The sequence below is a fragment of the Dryobates pubescens genome, chromosome 4 (assembly GCF_014839835.1).
Source record: "Dryobates pubescens isolate bDryPub1 chromosome 4, bDryPub1.pri, whole genome shotgun sequence".
NCBI classification, from domain to species: domain Eukaryota; kingdom Metazoa; phylum Chordata; class Aves; order Piciformes; family Picidae; genus Dryobates; species Dryobates pubescens.
This window is the reverse complement of record NC_071615.1, coordinates 1,255,010-1,273,441: the sequence shown is the minus strand read 5'-3', so window position 1 is coordinate 1,273,441 and position 18,432 is coordinate 1,255,010. Positions and strand designations below refer to the sequence as shown.

Genomic DNA, 18,432 nt, shown 5'->3' with positions numbered 1-18,432 from the left:
TCAAGTGTGTGCCTCACTGTGCAACACTGTTCCTACCATTCACTCAGCTCCAGAAAGTAACTTTTTGTGGTTCAGGAGGAACTAAGTGTGGCAAATCCCTGATGCAAGGGAAGCCAAGAAGCCTTTTTCTAGTCCTAATTATGCTGTGTTGCTAAACTTTCCCCTCTGGCATCTGCTATTAGAATTCTTTTAGCAGCTTTTCTCTGAGAAAGAAAGCTAACAAAGGAGGCATTGTCAGAACACTGAGGAGGGCTGAAGTCACTCCCCTGGCTCAGAGCCCACCAGCTACAGCAGGCAATTCGAATGGCCTCTTCCCCACGAGGTGCACAGGGCCAGCTTCAGCCTGGTCACAGTGCACAGGCAGCTTGAGAAGAGTTAAATCAGAAGCACTGGAGGTCAGAAACACAGACACACGATGGCAAATCAGGGCCTTGTCCATGGGCAGGATATGCTTCATGTCCCACAGGGCATCAGAAATGCTGCACCAGAGACCTCTGCACTCACCTCAGCTGCTTGACCTAAGTAGGTGAGAGCAGAGAGGGGAAAGCTCACCAGAAAGGGGAGATGCTTTAGCTGGACAAGAACAGACCTGTTCAGTTACAGACCCTCCCCAAAGAAGCTGCCTTCCATCCTCAAGGGTGAGCAGTGGTTCCACATCCCCTCACTATGTGTAACACACTCCCCCCAGAGAAGCTCTCCTCTGTCCTCAAGCGCTGTTCCACATCCACCCCTACATGCATGCAGGCTCTTGGGTGCTGCAGCATGCATGGGATGGAGTCAGCCCTTCATTGATCAGGTTATTGATAGCAGCCAGCCCCCCCGGGCAGCTCTCCTGCCGTAAGCAGGGCAGCTCCGTTACGTCGCTGGCCCTGCTCAGCTCCGAAGAGAAAAGTTGCTACCATGTGGAAAATGAAATATTGCCCATGGCAGACATGTTCAGGAGGTTGGAACAAATCCCTTCATGCACCAGCAGGCCCCCACAAAGCTCTCTGCTTTGATTCAGTGCCGGTGAGAGGAGGCAGCGAGGGCTCGCTGGGTGCTGCTGCGCTGTCGCTCAGCACAAGACGATGTGATTGCAAGTGGAGCTTGGAAAATGTTATTAAGTGCAGGCCATTATTGCATGGATTAGGTTGTCTGTGTCATGCTCAAATAATAATGCTCATGCACAACCCCAGCCTGGAGTGCAGCTGGAGACAGGAAGCGCTTCCCACCCCAGGAGGGATGACAGGAGACGTGTGCCCAGCTCGCCCAGCTGGGCTCCTTCCAGGCCATCAGGATGCTCTTGGCAGTTTTGCTCAGCAAATCCTTTCCCTAGAGAGCATGAGGAAACTGGAGGGCCAGGGAGGTGGGCTTGCTGAATGAGCTGTGGCTGTGCACAGCCTGGCCCAGTGGCCACCAGATCCTACTTCCATAGAATTATAGAATACATACATAGAATACATACATAGAATAAACCAGGTTGGAAGAGACCTTCAAGATCATCGCGTCCAACCCATCAACCAATCCAACACCGCCCAAGCAACTAACCCACAGCACCAAGTACCCTGTCAAGTCTTCTCCTAAAAACCTCCAGTGATGGCGACCCCACCACCTCCCCAGGCAGCCCATTCCAATGTGCAATCACTCTTTCTGTATAGAACTTTTTTCTAACATCCAGCCTGAATCTCCCCTGGCGCAGCCTGAGACTGTGTCCTCTTGTTCTGGTACTGCTTGCCTGGGAGAAGAGACCAACATCCGTCTGTCTACAACCTCCCTTCAGGTAGTTGTAGAGAGTAATAAGGTCACCCCTGAGTCTCCTCTTCTCCAGGCTAAGCAATTATAGAATCATAGAGTCACAGAACTGTAGAATCACAGAATTGTCAGGGTTGGAAGGGACCTCAGGGATCAGCCAGTTCCAACCCCCCTGCCATGGGCAGGGACACACAATCACAGAATCACCAAGGCTGGAAGAGACCTCAAAGATCATCAAGTCCAACCTGTCACCACAGACCTCCTGACTAAATCATGGCACCAACACTACATCACATTGCTCACAGCCACATCCAGCCTGGCCATAAAAACCTCCAGGGATGAGGCTTCCACCACCTCCCTGGGCAACCCGTGCCAGGCTCTCACCACCCTCATCACAGAACTACAGACTCACAGAATCACAGAATTAGAGACTCATAAAATCACAGATTAGAGAACCACAGAGTCACAGATCAGAGAACCACAGAGTCACAGATTAGAGAACCACAGAGTCACAGATCAGAGAGCCACAGAGTCACAGATCAGAGAACCACAGAGTCACAGAATCAGAGAACCACAGAGTCACAGATCAGAGAACCACAGAGTCACAGATCAGAGAACCACAGAGTCACAGATCAGAGAACCACAGAGTCACAGAATCAGAGAACCACAGAGTCACAGATCAGAGAACCACAGAGTCACAGATCAGAGAGCCACAGAGTCACAGAATCAGAGAGCCACAGAGTCACAGATCAGAGAACCACAGAGTCACAGAATCAGAGAACCACAGAGTCACAGAATCAGAGAACCACAGAGTCACAGATCAGAGAACCACAGAGTCACAGATCAGAGAACCACAGAGTCACAGATCAGAGAACCACAGAGTCACAGATTAGAGAACCACAGAGTCACAGATTAGAGAACCAGAGTCACAGAATCAGAGAGCCACAGAGTCACAGATCAGAGAGCCACAGAGTCACAGAATCAGAGAGCCACAGAGTCACAGATCAGAGAACCACAGAGTCACAGATCAGAGAACCACAGAGTCACAGATCAGAGAACCACAGAGTCACAGATTAGAGAACCACAGAGTCACAGATTAGAGAACCACAGAGTCACAGAATCAGAGAACCACAGAGTCACAGATCAGAGAACCACAGAGTCACAGAATCAGAGAACCACAGAGTCACAGATTAGAGAACCACAGAGTCACAGAATCAGAGAGCCACAGAGTCACAGATTAGAGAACCAGAGAGTCACAGAATCAGAGAGCCACGGAGTCACAGATTAGAGAACCACAGAGTCACAGAATGAAAGAGCCACAGAGTCACAGATCAGAGAACCACAGAGTCACAGAATCAGAGAACCACAGAGTCACAGATCAGAGAACCACAGAGTCACAGATCAGAGAACCACAGAGTCACAGATTAGAGAACCACAGAGTCACAGATTAGAGAACCACAGAGTCACAGAATCAGAGAACCACAGAGTCACAGATCAGAGAACCACAGAGTCACAGAATCAGAGAACCACAGAGTCACAGATTAGAGAACCACAGAGTCACAGAATCAGAGAGCCACAGAGTCACAGATCAGAGAACCACAGAGTCACAGAATCAGAGAACCACAGAGTCACAGAATCAGAGAACCACAGAGTCACAGAATCAGAGAACCACAGAGTCACAGATCAGAGAACCACAGAGTCACAGATTAGAGAACCACAGAGTCACAGATCAGAGAACCACAGAGTCACAGATTAGAGAACCACAGAGTCACAGAATCAGAGAACCACAGAGTCACAGAATCAGAGAACCACAGCACTGTTTCAGCTGGAAAAGACCTCCCAGAATCATCAAGTCCAAACACCAAACTACCACCACCATGGCCACTAAGCCATGGCAGGGAGGTTGGAATTGGATGATCCCTTCCAGGCCTAACAATTCTATCATTCCATGATCTGCTTAGCCCTGAAGTCTTCAGGGTTGAGCATCTGCTTTGAGAGGCTTGAGAGATGCTTGGTGCTTGTGGGAACTTCTGAGCACCCCAAAGCAGAAGCCTGTGGCAGCAGCTCAGAATGGACATTGCAAATCAACAATCAAGCTGTGTGGAATAAAAACCCCCAACCAACCAAACAACCCAACCCCCAAATAGCCCTACCCAACCCCACCAGCTCCACAGCAGTCTCCAGTGGGAGATGCTGAGAAAATGAAAGGAGCAAAGCAGTTCCAGGTCAGCCCCAGGCACTGAGCTTTAATTGAAAACATTGGAGCAAGATGTTTCAGCCTCGTCCAGCCCTCGCTGCTGGGTGCATTTGTAACTCCATTCTCAGCTGAGATAAACAGCTGCTGAAAGGGGAGCAATGCCCCTGGCAAGGTGCTTCCCAGGACCCCAGCAGAGGGGGGGGTGGAAGGAACCTCTGGGCATCTTCTAGTCCAGCCCCCCCTGCTCTTTACTGGATGATCTTTAAGGTCCCAAGCCAGGTGGGGGTTGGTCTCTTCTCCCAGGCACCCAGCACCAGAACAAGAGGACACAGTCTCAAGCTGTGCCTGGGGAAGTTTAAGCTGGAGGTGAGGAAGAAGTTTTTCCCAGCAAGAGAGATTGGCCACTGGGATGTGCTGCCCAGGGAGGTGGTGGAGTCCCCATCCCTGGAGGTGTTCAAGAAAGGCTTGGATGTGGCACTTGGAGCCATGGTTGAGTTGTCAGGAGGGGTTAGGTCATAGGTTGGGCTTGGTGATCTCTGAGGTCTTTTCCAACCTGCATCCCAAAATGAATCCCTGCAAATCCCAGCAGGGCCAAGCAGCTTTTCCTTGTCCCTGTGAACCTCCTTCACTTGACAAAACCTGAGCTTGGTGCCCTGGGTTTGAGATGCTGCTGCAGCTGGGGGGATGAAATGGAGCTGTGAGAGGGAGATCAATCCACCACCTACCTATAGGCCTCCAGATGAGCAACTGAAACTCTTCCACTGTACAGAACTCACTTCTAATTGTTTGTAGGAAGGAGGAGGGAGGTGGAAATGTCATTACCCTGCTTAATGACTCAAGCATGGAGTCCTCCTGGGCATTTCTCTTTCTTTCTCCATCTTTTTCTTTCCCTTTTCTCACCATTTCTTTACTAAACAAAGCCCTGCTTGATTGGGACATTTAAATATTTAACAACATTTGCTTGCAGAGCATTTAGCAGCTGACTTTTTGACCTCCTCCTCTGTTTCCATCTTAATTCTGTTTGCTGTTTCAGAGGAGCACTAATCCTCCCTTCATGTCCCTCCTGGCTTCTCCTCCTGCCTCCTTTCCCCCTCTGTGCTGTTTGGAGGGGGCAGGAATGCCTCAAAGCTGCCTCTGCTCTCCCAACCTCCTTTGCTGATACAAAGCTCTTCACTGTAATAAAAGGATTTCCAGGCACAACAATCAGCTGAAATAATCACAGGCTGCTCCTGACCCATGCAGCAAGGGAGAGAAGAAGCCATCAATGAGCTGCTGTGCTGCCCTTAGGACAGCCACAAGGAACACCTGGCTTTCAGACTTTCCCAGCACAAGACTGCTGCCTTCTGCTTCAAATCCATCAAATGTCCTTCTGATTCCTAAAAGAAGGGCAAGGGGCTGGAGCTGCTGGTGCTGCACTGGGCACTGAGCACATGCTCTGCTCAGCCATGCAGCTGTGACCCTGGGAAACCTCACTGACCGCTGAGAGCTTCCCCTCAGTTTGCTTGGGAGCCACTGAGAGCAGGTCTGCTGCCTGCCCTAGCCCTGGGCCCTCACTTTGAGAAGGATATTGAGGTGCTGGAGTGAGTCCAGAGAAGGGCAATGAAGCTGTGGAAGAGTCTAGAGCACAAGTCTTGAGAGCAGTGGCTGAGGGAGCTGGGGGTGTTCAGCATGGAGAAGAGGAGGCTGAGGGAGACCTCATTGCTCTCTGCAGCTCCCTGAGAGGAGGCTGGAGCCAGGTCGGGGTTGGTCTCCTCTCCAAAGGAAGAGGACAAAGACATGGTCTCAGGTTGCACCAGGGGAGGTCTAGGTTGGACATGAGAAGCAATTTCTTCCCCAAAAGGTCTGTCAAGGTCTGGAATAGGCTACCCAGGGCAGTGGTGGAGTCCCCATTCCTGAAGGGGTTTCAAAGCCCTGGGGATGTGGTGCTGAGTGACCAGTGGTGACCTGGCAGCGCTGGGCTGGCCTGGATGCTGCTCAAGCTGTCTTCCAACCAAAACAATGCCATGGTTCTGTGGTTCTAGTCCAAGCTCTGATGACTGTTCCTCTGCCTGAGAGCCACCCAGTCCCTCACTTTGCTCCCCAGTGACCTCCTCAACCACAAAGTTCCAGTTGCTTGCCCGCTCTGACCTTGGGCAGCCCTCTGCTTCTCCGTTTCCCCAGCAGCAAAACAGAAATAGAGCTCCCCTGCTCCCTGGACCCCTCTGCAACCTGCAGCAGGGAAGCTAAAGTGCACTTCTGATGACAATGGATTATTTATTATCCCCCCAGGAAGTTGTCCCTCAGCCTGATACATCACCTTGTTAAAAAGCTATTCCTGACATTCAGCAGGATTTCTTTCCTTCCCCAATTCCATCCCATTACTCACAGTAATATCCCTTCTCCACTCTCCTTCCCCAGGGGAAAAAGAAGAGGGCTGGCTTTGCAAGCAGCAACATTTTGTGGCTTGTCTTGCTGTTTGGGGGGTTTTCTTGGTGTGTACCAAACAAACCTTCCCTGCACACAACTGCTGAGCACCTCCAGTGGCTTTGGGAATGAGAGTGAAAGCCATCCTGTGAAAGGCACTCTGGCCACAGGAGTAATTAACTGCAGGGATTAGAAAATAAGACAGTGCAGAAGGGGGGGAAAAAAGGGGAGGAAAAAATTCCTTGGCTTCTTCCCTCCCTTTTGTTTGAACACAGAAATGATCTACCTCTGGATCCTCCACCCTGTTACACATCCTCCTCCTCCTCACACATCCTCCTCCACCTGCTGCAGAGGAGGAAAGGCTGTGGATGAATTGTGCTGCTGGGTTTTAATCAAAACAATACCATGAGTAAACCTCAATGTATTAATTAAAGAAACCCACAACTGCTTGCCTGGCTCTGAGCTTTCTCTGTGTGTGTGTGGGGGGGTTGGGTTATTTTTAACCCACTCTGTGTGCAGAGGGAATCACAGATCTTAAAGATCATCCAGTTCCAACCCCCCCTGCCACGGGCAGGGAGACCTCACACTAAGTCAGGTTGCTCAAGGTCTCATCCTGCCTGGCCTTGAACACCTCCAGGGAAGGGACCTCCACAGCCTCCCTGGGCTACCTGCTCCAGTGTCTCCCCAGCCTCGCTGGAAGGAATTTCTCTCTAATCTCCAGGCTCAACCTCCCTTGTGGCTGAGTCACAGAATGGCTTGGGGTGGAAAGGACCTCCAAAGGTCATCCAGTCCAAGCCCCCCTGCAGTGAGCTCATCATCTGGAGATCTGCACATGGGGACCTCTCAGCCTCACCCTCCCCTGGAAATGCAGCCTAGGATCAGCTTCTCTTCTGTCACTATATTGGGCTGGACTGAGCTGGAGTTCCTTCTCCCCACAGCATCTTTCTGGTGCTGTGTGCTGCAGCAGCAGTTGATATCACAGCAGAGTTTTGGCTGCTGTTGAATGAGGATCCAGGCTGTGTCCTTCCAACATTTCCCTGCCCCAGGAGGACGCTGAGGGGTGGGGAAGATCTTGGGAGGGGACATGGCTGAGCCAGCTGAGCCAGCCTGGCCAAAGAGGTCTTCCTTACCACATGAGGTCAGCTCAGATAGAAGAATGAAGTGCCAGAAAGAAGTGGGGGATTCCCCCATGGGGTCTATCCTCCCAGGTAACCACCAAGCTCAGAGAGCCCTGCTTCCTGAGACCAAGCCTGTCCTGCTGATGGGAAGGAGAGAGCAGCATCTCTCTCTCTGGTTTTGCCTCCCTGCTGTCTATTGCTCCTTGCTCGTTATTGTCATTAACATTGCTTCTATCCTATTTTCCCCTCTGCCCCTGTCCATTTAAGAGGGAGACTGACAGAGCAGCTTTGGTGGGCATCTGGCCTCCAGGCCAGGGCCAAACCACCACAGTCACCTTCACCAGTGACAGGAGGAGGAGCACGAAGCACAAACTGGAACCCAGGAGATGCTTTGCAAGCACAGTGCCAGAGCCCTGGAGCAGGCTGCCCAGAGAGGTTGTGGAGTCTCCTTCTCTGGGGAGATCCCAAATCAGCCTGGAGGTTGTGATGCTGGGCAAGCTGCTGTGGGTGCCCTGCTTTGGGAGGGAGGTTGGAGTGGATGGGCTCCAGAGGTCCCTTCCCACTGTGAAAACTCATTTAAAAGCATCTCAGCAGCTGTGCCACTCGAGGTGTTGTCTCTAGTCCTCTGAATAGAAAAGCTGAAAGGTTCATCTTGGGTGACCTTTTGTTTCTCTTGGTAGATGTTTCCATCTGGTATTAGGACACCAGCACTGAAATGTTAGCTGAGCTCAGAGAAAGTGCCTTAAAGGGCAGGCAGGCAGGACTCAGGGCCCCAGGCTGAGCCAGGGTTTGTGTGAGACTGGGAGCCTGAGCCCCACACATCCAACCCCCTGCCCAAAAGCACCTCCCAGGGACAATGCAGTTTGCCGCGGAGGGGCTGCCAGGTGTCCCAGCAAGCTCTGCCACGGGAGGCAAGGTCGGGAGGGACAATAAGGATGGATGTTCATCCAGGGGCTGGAGTGATGAGTGTGTGCAGCTCAATCCTGAGGAGCAATTACAGTGATAAAGACAACAGTGGAACATTAAAGCATTTGCTGTGGTCTCAGACATCAAACAACAAACAAGAGCCATGCTCAGAGGCAGCAGAGGCAGGGAGATGATTGTTGGCTATGAATACATCGGGAGAGGGAAACATTAGAGCCAGAGCAGGGCTCTTGGAGCTAATGGACAATTTGGGCATGAGAACAAATAAGTCTAAACTATCAAAAGGCTAAAAGGGTGTTTTGGTTCTCCACAGAAGGGAGGGAGAGCAAGCCATGCAGTGCTGGGGATGCTGAAAAATAGATGAGGCAGATGCAGTAATGGGGGTTACTATGGGATGTGAAGGGGACTGGTGGAGACAGCAAGAGGTGCACAAGGCTCTCTCTGCTCCCATTCCCATTTACAGAAGCACAGAGAGATTCTGCTTTTATGTCATAGAGTCATAGAATGCTTTGGGTTGGAAGAGACCTCCAGAGCTCATCCAGCCCACCCCCTGCAGGCAGCAGGGACATCCTCCCCTGGAGCAGGCTGCTCAGAGCCCTCTCCAGCCTGATCTTGAATAGCTCCAGGCAGGGAGCCTCAGCCACCTCCCTGGGCAACCTGCTGCAGTGTTCCAGCAGCCTCCTGGGGCAGAACTTGTTCCTCACATCCAATCTCAATCTGCTCTGCTCTCATTTCAAACCATTGCCTCTGCTCCTGTCCCTGCAGCCCTTTGGCAACAGTCCCTCTGCAGCCTTCCTGCAGCCCTTCAGGTCCTGGCAGGCTCCTGTGAGGTCTGCCTGGAGCCTTCTTTCCTGCAGGCTGCACAGCCCCAGCTCCCTCAGCCTGTCCTTGGAGCAGAGCTGCTCCAACCCCCTGAGCATTTTCGTGGCCCTCATTTGAACCCTTTACTCCTCCTTCTCTTCCCCATCTTTTAGCTGAGCATTCATCCCACCTCTGTCAGCAGAAAGTGAGCTGGGCTGGGGGCAGCTCCATGCTCCTGGGGACAGAACTTGCAGTGCTGGGTCCTGGGTAGCCTCCTCTCTGCTCAGCAATGGTGCCAGCAGTGCATGGCAGGACCTGGGCTGCTCAGCAGCCTGGCTGGGGTGCCCTTGGAGTGCTGGAGGTTGCCTTGCAGACAAGCTGCAGGGCATGCTTAATTCCAGCAACCTTTACTGAGGGAGAGCTGGAGCAGCTTTCCTTTGCCTTGCAGTCAATTCCCAAGGTTTCAAGCTGTGTGTAATGTTAACTCCAGTTTTATTAGGGCCTTTAAAGTGCATTTTTGTACCATTCTGGCTCAAACAAATTGAGCCACCACAGAACAACAAAGTAGATAAGGAATAATAAAGTCTCCATTCATATGCAGCTTAAAACTCTGCTCTCTTTTATGGCTAAATCAATGGACAGCCTTTTGGAAAGCAATGTTTCCTCTGGGCAGAGATGCTCCCTGCTTTGTGCAGCTCCTTGCTGACACTGGTGTCACAAACACAGAGGGCAGCTCCTCAGCTGATGCAGACTGGCAGGGTCCCATCGATTTCCATGGAGATTCAGCAGCTGATAAGCAGCCTGGCTGCTTTTCTCCAGCTTATCTGCTCTCTGCCAGCAAAGGACCTCCTCAAATTCCCTTTGTAATGAGGGGGGTGAATTACAGACTGGCCACAGAATCCCAGCCTGGTGGGGGCTGGAAGTGACCTCTGGAGATCATCCAGTCCAATCCCCCCCCGATAAGGAGGTTCTTCCACAGCAGGCTCATGTCCAGGCAGGTTTTGCATCTCTCCAGAGGAGACTTTTGCCCTCTGTAGATGCAAATTTCCATCAGAAGCTGGCTGAGGGCACCAGGTGGAAGTTGGCATTGCCATTGTCACCCTACTGCTGTGGCAAACCAACCACTGGGGAAGAAGCTTTGGACCCCAGATTGTTTCCTTCAGCACTCAAGTTTCACTTGAACTGAAGGGAAAGCTTCTTTATTCTGAGCATGCTGGAGCCAGGGAGGTTGTGAGATCTCCTGCTTTAGAGAGACCCAGAACCTACCTGGCCATGGTGCTCCTGGGCCAGCTGCTGTGGGTGGCCCTGCTTTAGCAGGGGGGTTGGATTTGGTGATCTCCAGAGGTCCCTTCAAACCCTCCCCATGCTGGGATTCTATAAGCCAGATCCAGCTGGGGCAGGATGAGCGAGAACTGGCTGGCAACAGAGGTGCAGACCAGGATGCCCCAACTGGGCAGTGGGAGAAGCACACCAGACCCTTCCAAAGGTGCTGCTGAGCTTTGGCTTCTCAAGATGGTTGTTCCTGCATGCAAATGTCCTGGAGTGGTAAATCCTTATGCCCCTGGGTGTGCTTGCAGGGAGCTCTGCTCCCCAAATCTGTGGTGGGTCTGCGCTGGGAGCGCTGACAGAGCCTCTGCAAGCCACACAAACACCAACATTTCATGTTGCTGTTCATCCAGAGGGCTTCTCCCTGCACCTGGAGCAGCACATTGGCATTGGGGTACCAATGAGTTCCAGGCAAAGCCTCTCGAGGAGTCTTTCTTCCCCCCTGTGTCCATCCCTTAGCGAGGCAGCACAGAGAGCTCTGGCCTGAGCCCTGCCACCCCCACACCTTCCCTGGTGGGATTCCTGGGTCACCATGAACTCATTAGTCTCCATTTCACTGGAGCCATTTGCATACACTGCCCATCTGTTCCTGCTCAGCATCACTCTCTGGCCACATGCACCAGCACAAAATTGCCCTAGCTCAGCTGCAAGGCAGGCAGGGAAGCATTTGCTGAGGGAGAAGGAAGAGCACTTGGTTTGCTCATGTTGTGCTCATCTTTTATGGAAACAGGGGCTTGGGGCTTGTTTGGTTGGTTGCTGCTGTGGTTTTTCCTCCTGTAAAAGCTTGCTTTACAAGGCTCTGACCCTGGTTCTCTTCTAAACCTGCCCTGCTGACATTCCTGGAAGGTGGGGGAACCTGCCAACCTTGGCTCTGTGTCTGCAGCCCGTGCCTGCTAGCAACGATGAGCTGCTAACAGCTTCCTGCTGTACAGATGGCAGCTCAGTGGCTCTCTTCTGAGAGTCCTGTCAGCTCCTGAGACAGACAAGCTGAAGGCAACCTGCAAGCAGTGAAGCCAATGGGGGGAAAAAAGCCCAAATCATAAAATCAGAGAGTCATTTAAGTTCATTAAGATCATTTAAGATCATCAAGTCTAACCATTAACCCTACTCTGCCAAGCCCACCACAGAAAGAGAGATTGGCCATTGGGATGTGCTGCCCAGGGAGGTGGTGGAGTCACCATCCCTGGAGGTGTTTAGGAAGAGACTGAATGAGGCACTTGGTGCCATGGTTTAGTTGATCAGATGGTGTTGGATGAGAGGTTGGACTTGATGATCTCAAAGACCTTTTCCAACCTGGTCTGGTCTATTCTATTCTTTTATCCTATTATTCTATTCTATCCTATCCTAAGCCAGACCCTCAGGCACCACATCCACACCACTGTTAAACACCTCCAGGGATGGTGACTCCACCACCTCCCTGAGCTGTTCCAGTGGCTGGCAACCCTTATAGTGACAACCCCAAACATTTCCTAATGTCAAACCTCAGCCTCTCCTGGTGCAGCCTGAGGCCATTCCTTCTTGCCCCCCAACTTTCTTCTGCCCCAGAACGAAGAGGCAGAGCAGTGAGGTTGTACCCAGCACTGTTACTGGAAATGCCACTAAGTGAAATTCATTCAAATCATTCAAAGGAATTATTGCTGCTTGTGGCCACTAATTGGTAGCACTTCCTTGGGTTAAATGGCTTGGTTCGGGGAAATACAAAGTTTGCTGTAAAGTCCTGCAGGTGAGGGATGAAGTGCAGCTGAGGCATGAAGTACAGGTGAGGCTGACCTGCAGGAGCTGTGCCAGGGGAGGTTTAGGCTGGAGATTAGGAAGAAATTCTTCCTAGAGAGAGTGTTTGGCCTTTGGGATGGGCTGCCTGGGGAGGTGGTAGAGTCACCATCACTGGAGGTGTTTAGGAGGAGACTGGATGGGGTGCTTGGTGCCAGGGGTTAGTTGATTAGGTGGTGATGGGTTGTACATGATGATCTCAAAGGTCTCTTCCAACCTGGTTTATTCCCTATTCTATTAAAGCAGCTCTGCAGAGCTGCTGGAGAGCTCTCTCTCCTTGTCTGGAGAGGTTCCAAAACCCATCTGGACACTGTGATCCTAGGCAAGCTGCTGTGGGTGACTCTGCTTTAGCAGGGGGGTTGGACTGGATGAAGGCCAGAGGTCTTTTACCAGCCCCTATCATCCTGGGATTCTTCCTTCCTTTCTTATACTCAGCCTGTGAAGAGGGGCTGCAAATGGAGTGAATTCAATCCTCTGATATAAATATTCATGTTACTGGGGCCAGCTCCATAGTCATACTCTCAGATGAAGACAGAAGCCTGGTCTAAACCACACAATGGCAGAGCAGGTATGTCAGCAGCAGCACCACCACCATCACCACTTCTCCCTGTTTAAAAAGCATTAAGATATGAATGGGAAACATTCTGTTTCCAGACACAGCTCTGATCCAGCACTCAACACAAGCAGCACTTTGTGACCCTTGGCATACTTGGATCCCATTCCTTAGAGCTGTTTGCTCTTAAATGCATTCCAGATTCTATTCTTCCCCAGTAGCTGCTCCTCCCTCAGACACAAACTTCAGTTTCTGTTTCCTCTGTAGCTCTTCTTTACTCAGACACAAACTTCAGTTTTGTTTCCTCTGCAGCTCTTCTTTACTCAGACACAAACTTCAGTTTTGTTTCCTCTGTAGCTCTTCTTTACTGGCACAAACTTCAGTTTCTGTTTCCTCTGTAGCTCTTCTTTACTCAGACACAAACTTCAGTTTTGTTTCCTCTGTAGCTCTTCTTTACTGGCACAAACTTCAGTTTCTGTTTCCTCTGCAGCTCTTCTTCCCTCAGCCTCGAATCCCAGTTTCGGCTTCCCGAGTGTGACTCGGGGCCGACGTCAGTGCTGGAGCACATAAGAGGGAAGCCCTATCGGCGGCAGCCTATCGGCAGCAGCACCGCTCTGGCTCGCAAGCTAACGGAAGACGAGTGAGCAGAGAAGGGAAACCATGAGGTAAGTATGCAAAGCAGCCTCTGAAAGATGCTGGGAGTTCTCTCTCTGCTGTGCCACGGGTACAGAACGCTCATTATTTACATCAGGGTAATCAGTGAGGGGCTTGGAACAGCAGAAAATGTTACGAGGATGATGAGGGGACTGGAGCACTGCCTGGGGAGGAGAGGCTGAGGGACCTGGGGCTGTTCAGTCTGGAGAAGACTGAGAGGGGAGTTAATCAATGTTTATCAGTATCTGAGGGCTGGGGGTCAGGAGGGACGGGACAGGCTCTGCTCAGCTGCACCCTGGGGTAGGACAAGGAGCAATGGTTGGAAGCTGCAGCACAGGAGGTTCTACCTCAACATGAGGAGGAACTTCTGCACTGTGAGGGTCCCAGAGCCCTGGAGCAGGCTGCCCAGAGAGGTTGTGGAGTCTCCTGCTCTGGAGCCTTCCCAGCCCTGTCAGGATGTGTTCCTGTGTGATCTGAGCTGGATTGTATGCAGAGGGCTTGGACTGGATACTCCCTTTGGGTCTCTTCCAACCCTTAACATCCTGTGAGCTGTGATCCTGTGCTATTTACTGGAAGAATCAAAAGACAATAAGGATGCTACCAAATGTTGTAATTGTTATTGCTTCTCTGGCAGGGAACAGACCTGACTGACAGAGAAACTCAGTGCATGCAGCTCAGGGATGAAATCCAGGCTGCAAGTATGGGTGGTGTCCAGCCCAGTGGGTGGCAGGCAGGGATGCATTTGAGACTTAGCTTTGCCAGGCTGCCAACTTCTTCAGCTGAAATGATTCTCTGGTTTTATGATTTGGGCTTCCCCCCCCCCCCCCCCCCCCCCCCCCCCCCCCCCCCCCTTTCCCCAGTGGTTTCTCTGCTTGCAGGTTGCCTTCAGCTTAGGAGCTGACAGGACTCTCAAAAGCAAGCCACTGAGCTGCCACCTGTACAGGTTCTGGGCTGCATGTCCTGCAGCCTGTCCTGGGCACAGGCACACACACACAGAGCTAGGGCTGCAAAGTGCATTGCCTTCACTGGCTGCATGTTGAACTAAGGTAAATTGTGTTTCATTTGCATCAGGAGTCAGTTGTGGTGGCATTCAGGAACATTAATTCCCCCCCACACAAATGGCTTGCCATTAATGACTCCCCACTGTGGTTTTCAACCATGACACTTTCCTGGTTCCCAGGTGAGGCTGTAAGAACCAGCTCATGGTTTGTCTTGGATTGAATGGGACTGCTTCAATGCTTCAAGCTATCCCTGCAGCTGGCTGATCTGGGAGCCAGTGTCTGTTCTTGTGTGCTATTCACTGTAGCCAAAGGTTTCTAACAAGGTAGCATAAAGTGGGGGGAGGGGGCAGGGAGTAGCATGGCAGGGGGGGGGGTCAGACTTGATCTTCAAAGGTCCTTTCCAACCCCTAACATCCTGTGAGCTGTAATAACACAAACTTACTCTCAGTTCCTTTTCACCTCAGAAGAACTGAAAGTGCCTCACATAGAATGGGTTAGATTGGAAGGGACCTCCAAACATCATCTTAGTCCAACCCTCTCTGCACTCAGCAGGGACATCCTCCACTAGAGCAGGTTGCTCAGAGCCCTGTTGAACCTCATCTTGCATATCTCCAGGGATGGAACCTCCCTCCTTGGGCAACATGTTGCCGTGTTCCAGCAGTCTCCTGGTGCAGAACTTGGTTCCTCACATCCAATCTCAATCTGCTCTGCTCTAGTTTGAAGCCATTGCCTCTCATCCTGTCCCTGCAGGCCTTTGCAAACAGTCTCTCTGCACCCTTCTTGTAGCCCCCTCAGGTCCTGGCAGGCTGCTGTTAGGTCTCCCTGGAGCCTCCTCTTCTCCAGGCTGAACACCCCCAGCTCCCTCAGCCTGTCCCCACAGCAGAGGTGCTCCAACCCCTTGAGCATTTTTGTGGCCCTCCTCTGGACCCAATCCATCAGGTCCAGGTCCTTTCAGTATTGAGGGCTCTAGACCTGGACACAGTACTCCAGGTGAGATCTCACCAGAGCAAAGTGGCAGAATCACCTCTCTGGATCTTTTGATGCAGCCCAGAATGTGATTTGCCTTCTGTGCTACAAGCTCACACTGCCTGCTCCTGTCCAGCACCCCCAAGTCCTTTTCCTCAGGGCTGCTTTCTCTCACCTCCTCCCCCAGCCTGCACTGACAGTGAGGATTGTTCCAGCCCAGGTGCAGGACCCTGCCCTTGATCTTGTTGAACCACATGAGGTTCACCTGGGCACCACCTCTCCAGCTTGTCCAGGTCCCTCTGGATGCCATCCTGTCCCTCTGGGGTATCGACAGCACCACTCAGCTTGGTGCCATTTGCACACTGCTGCTGGTGCCTGGATCCCTCTATCACTGGTAACATCCCCAAGCCTCTCTGTGCAGGAGGAGCCCTTATGCACTGGCAAGGAGAATTGCTCAAATAGCTCTCAGCTCTGCAGCTTGAAGTACTGTTGACTACTAGCACCTGCTGAGGTATTGTCTGGTTTTGAGGTGCAGAGTGTTAGGGGGCTGGAAGGGGGGGCCTGGGAAGATCACCTAGTCCACCATGCCCAGGTTACAACCAAGAGAAGCAAGATTCAACTGGCAGGGTTACCTTTGATTATTTACTGATTATTTTTTAGTGCTGTTTCCAAGAATTCCCTGAGGAGTTCCCTGCTGCAGCTGGAATGTTATTTCACATGGACTTTGCTGAAGCAAGATGTGGAGCTCGACGAGCTAGAGGAGAGATTAGGCCACCAGCACGAGTTCTTCACCAAGTCCAGGATCACCATTTGCAACCTGCTCTCCTACATCTCTCACCTAAAGGGTTCAAATGAGAAAGCCCTGGCACATCTCCAGAAAGCTGAAGAAGAAATTAAGAGATGCCATCCAGAGGAAATTGGCAGGAGAAGCATCGTCACCTGGGGGAACTATGCCTGGGTCTACTACCACATGGAGAGGTACGAAGACGCTCAAAGGTATGTAAGCAAAGTGGAGAACACCTGCAAGGAGCTTCCAAGCACTCCTCAGCTGAAGGCTCAGTTTCCTGAGATCTGTGCTGAGGAAGGGTGGGCACTCATGAAGTTTGGGAAGAAGTACTTTGGGAGGGCAAAGGTTTGCTTCGAGGACGCCCTGCAGAGGGAACCAGACAACCCCGAGTTCAACGCCGGCTACGCCATCACCGTGTACCGCCTGGAGTGCCCCTTCAACAGCCACGGCCAGGCCCTCCAGCTCCTGCAGCGTGCAGTGGAACTGGACCCAGAGAACACCTTCATCGTGGTCCTGCTTGCATTGAAGCTTCAGGACATGCAGAGGACTGAAGAAGGGGAGAGGTACATCAAGGCGGCGCTGAAGCAAGCTCCTGCCCTTCCCTACACCCTGCGGTACGCTGCCAAGTTCTACAGGAGGAAAGGAGAAGTGGGCAAGGCGGTGGAGCTGCTGAGGAAGGCCTTAGCAGTGACCCCAAACCCTGCCATCCTGCACCACCAGCTGGCAGTCTGCTACAGGTCAGAGTTGAATCAGCTGAGGGAGGCTGTGAGGTACCCACCTGCAGAGCAAGTGGACAAACTCATCCAGCTTTCCATCTCCCACTTTAAGGCAGCCATAGACAAAAACCCCAAATTCTTTTTTTGCCACATGGACCTGGCAAAGATGTATGTGGAAGCAAAGAGGTATGAAGAAGCAGAAGAGATTTTCCAGAAAGCATTCCAGATAAACATTCTGTCTCACAGTGACAAACAACTACTCCACTACCTTTATGCCAGTTTTAAGCACTTTGACACGAAAGAAGAGCCTGAAGCCATCGAGCACTACCTAGAAGCCCTGAAAGCGCAGAAGTCTTCTCTTTACTTTGCCAAGTGCAGAGATGCTCTTAAGAGGCTGCTAGAGCAGAGAATCCAGAGAGGTTCAAGAGATGCAACAGATTTTGGCAGGCTTGGATTTGTTTATCACCTCTGTGGTGACACCCAGGAGGCAATCAGGCGCTACAAGCAAGCCCTTGCTTTGCACCCCGACAACGAGGAGTATTTGAGTGCTTTATGTGAGCTGCGCCTTTCCATCTCCAGCTAAAGCTCCCCCAGATCCTTCATGCTTAAGGCAAACCACCACCAAACCCAACACTGAAACCCAAGCCACCGAAACAGACTCTGCACAGCTTTGAGTTTTGCAGGTGTGATGGCTGTCCATTGATGATTTGGGGTTGGGTTGTTTCTCATTTGCTAACAGAAAGCTTGCTTAGAAAGGCTGAATAGCAGCCAAGTGCTAGCACTGCTATAGAGGTTGTGTTTGAGTGGTGATCTGTAGAATAGTTCCAAGTTGTGAACATAAGGGAAAAAAAGTTTTCCCTGGGAGGGTGACAGAGCCCTGGAGCAGGCTGCCCAGAGAGGTGGTGGAGTCTCCTTCTCTGCAGACAGTCAAAACCCCCCTGGATGTGTTGCTGTGGGACCTGCTCTAGGTGACCCTGCTCTGGCAGGGGGCTTGGGCTGGATGAGCTTTTGAAGTCCCTTCCAGCCCCTAACGTTCTGTGACTCTGAAATTGCAGCCAGCTGGCACTGCTGGGCAGTGGGATGTGTGACCTGCCCCACACACAGCCCTCAGCCCCCTGCCAGCTCCTCCAGCACAAACTTGGTGTTGCTACAGGGGGGGAAAAAGGCTGTGTGTGAATCTAATGCTGAGCAGGGTGGCAGTGCCAAGCAGGCTGCCCCATCCACATGGGAAGGAGAGATAGAAGAGCCCTTCATTCATATCAGCCTCATTGGCCTTGAGTCCTACTAATTAGCCAGGAAGCTTTTCAAAGTAATGCAGCTCTATCTGATACTCCTACAACAGCACTTTGCTCATCTAACAGAGGTGCCAAGTAATAAAGGCATCTGGGTGAGCCTTCCAGCTTGGGGTGTTGGAAGGTGACTTGTCTGCCTGCAGAGGTCTGACCCAAAGCTGTAGGCGAGGTAAAAAGTCACTGCCTGGCCTTG

The 18,432-nt window shown here is 51.7% G+C and overlaps 1 protein-coding gene across 1 annotated transcript; it reads left to right on the top strand.

The window, feature by feature from the left end:
• The first annotated feature begins 13,454 nt into the window (after positions 1-13,454).
• Positions 13,455-17,532, top strand: LOC104297454 (interferon-induced protein with tetratricopeptide repeats 5). Its single transcript, XM_054161300.1, has 2 exons — positions 13,455-13,488; positions 16,105-17,532. Exons 1-2 carry the CDS (start codon positions 13,484-13,486, stop codon positions 17,528-17,530), a joined length of 1,431 nt encoding a protein of 476 aa, XP_054017275.1. The 5' UTR covers positions 13,455-13,483; the 3' UTR covers positions 17,531-17,532.
• The last annotated feature ends 900 nt before the right edge of the window (positions 17,533-18,432 follow it).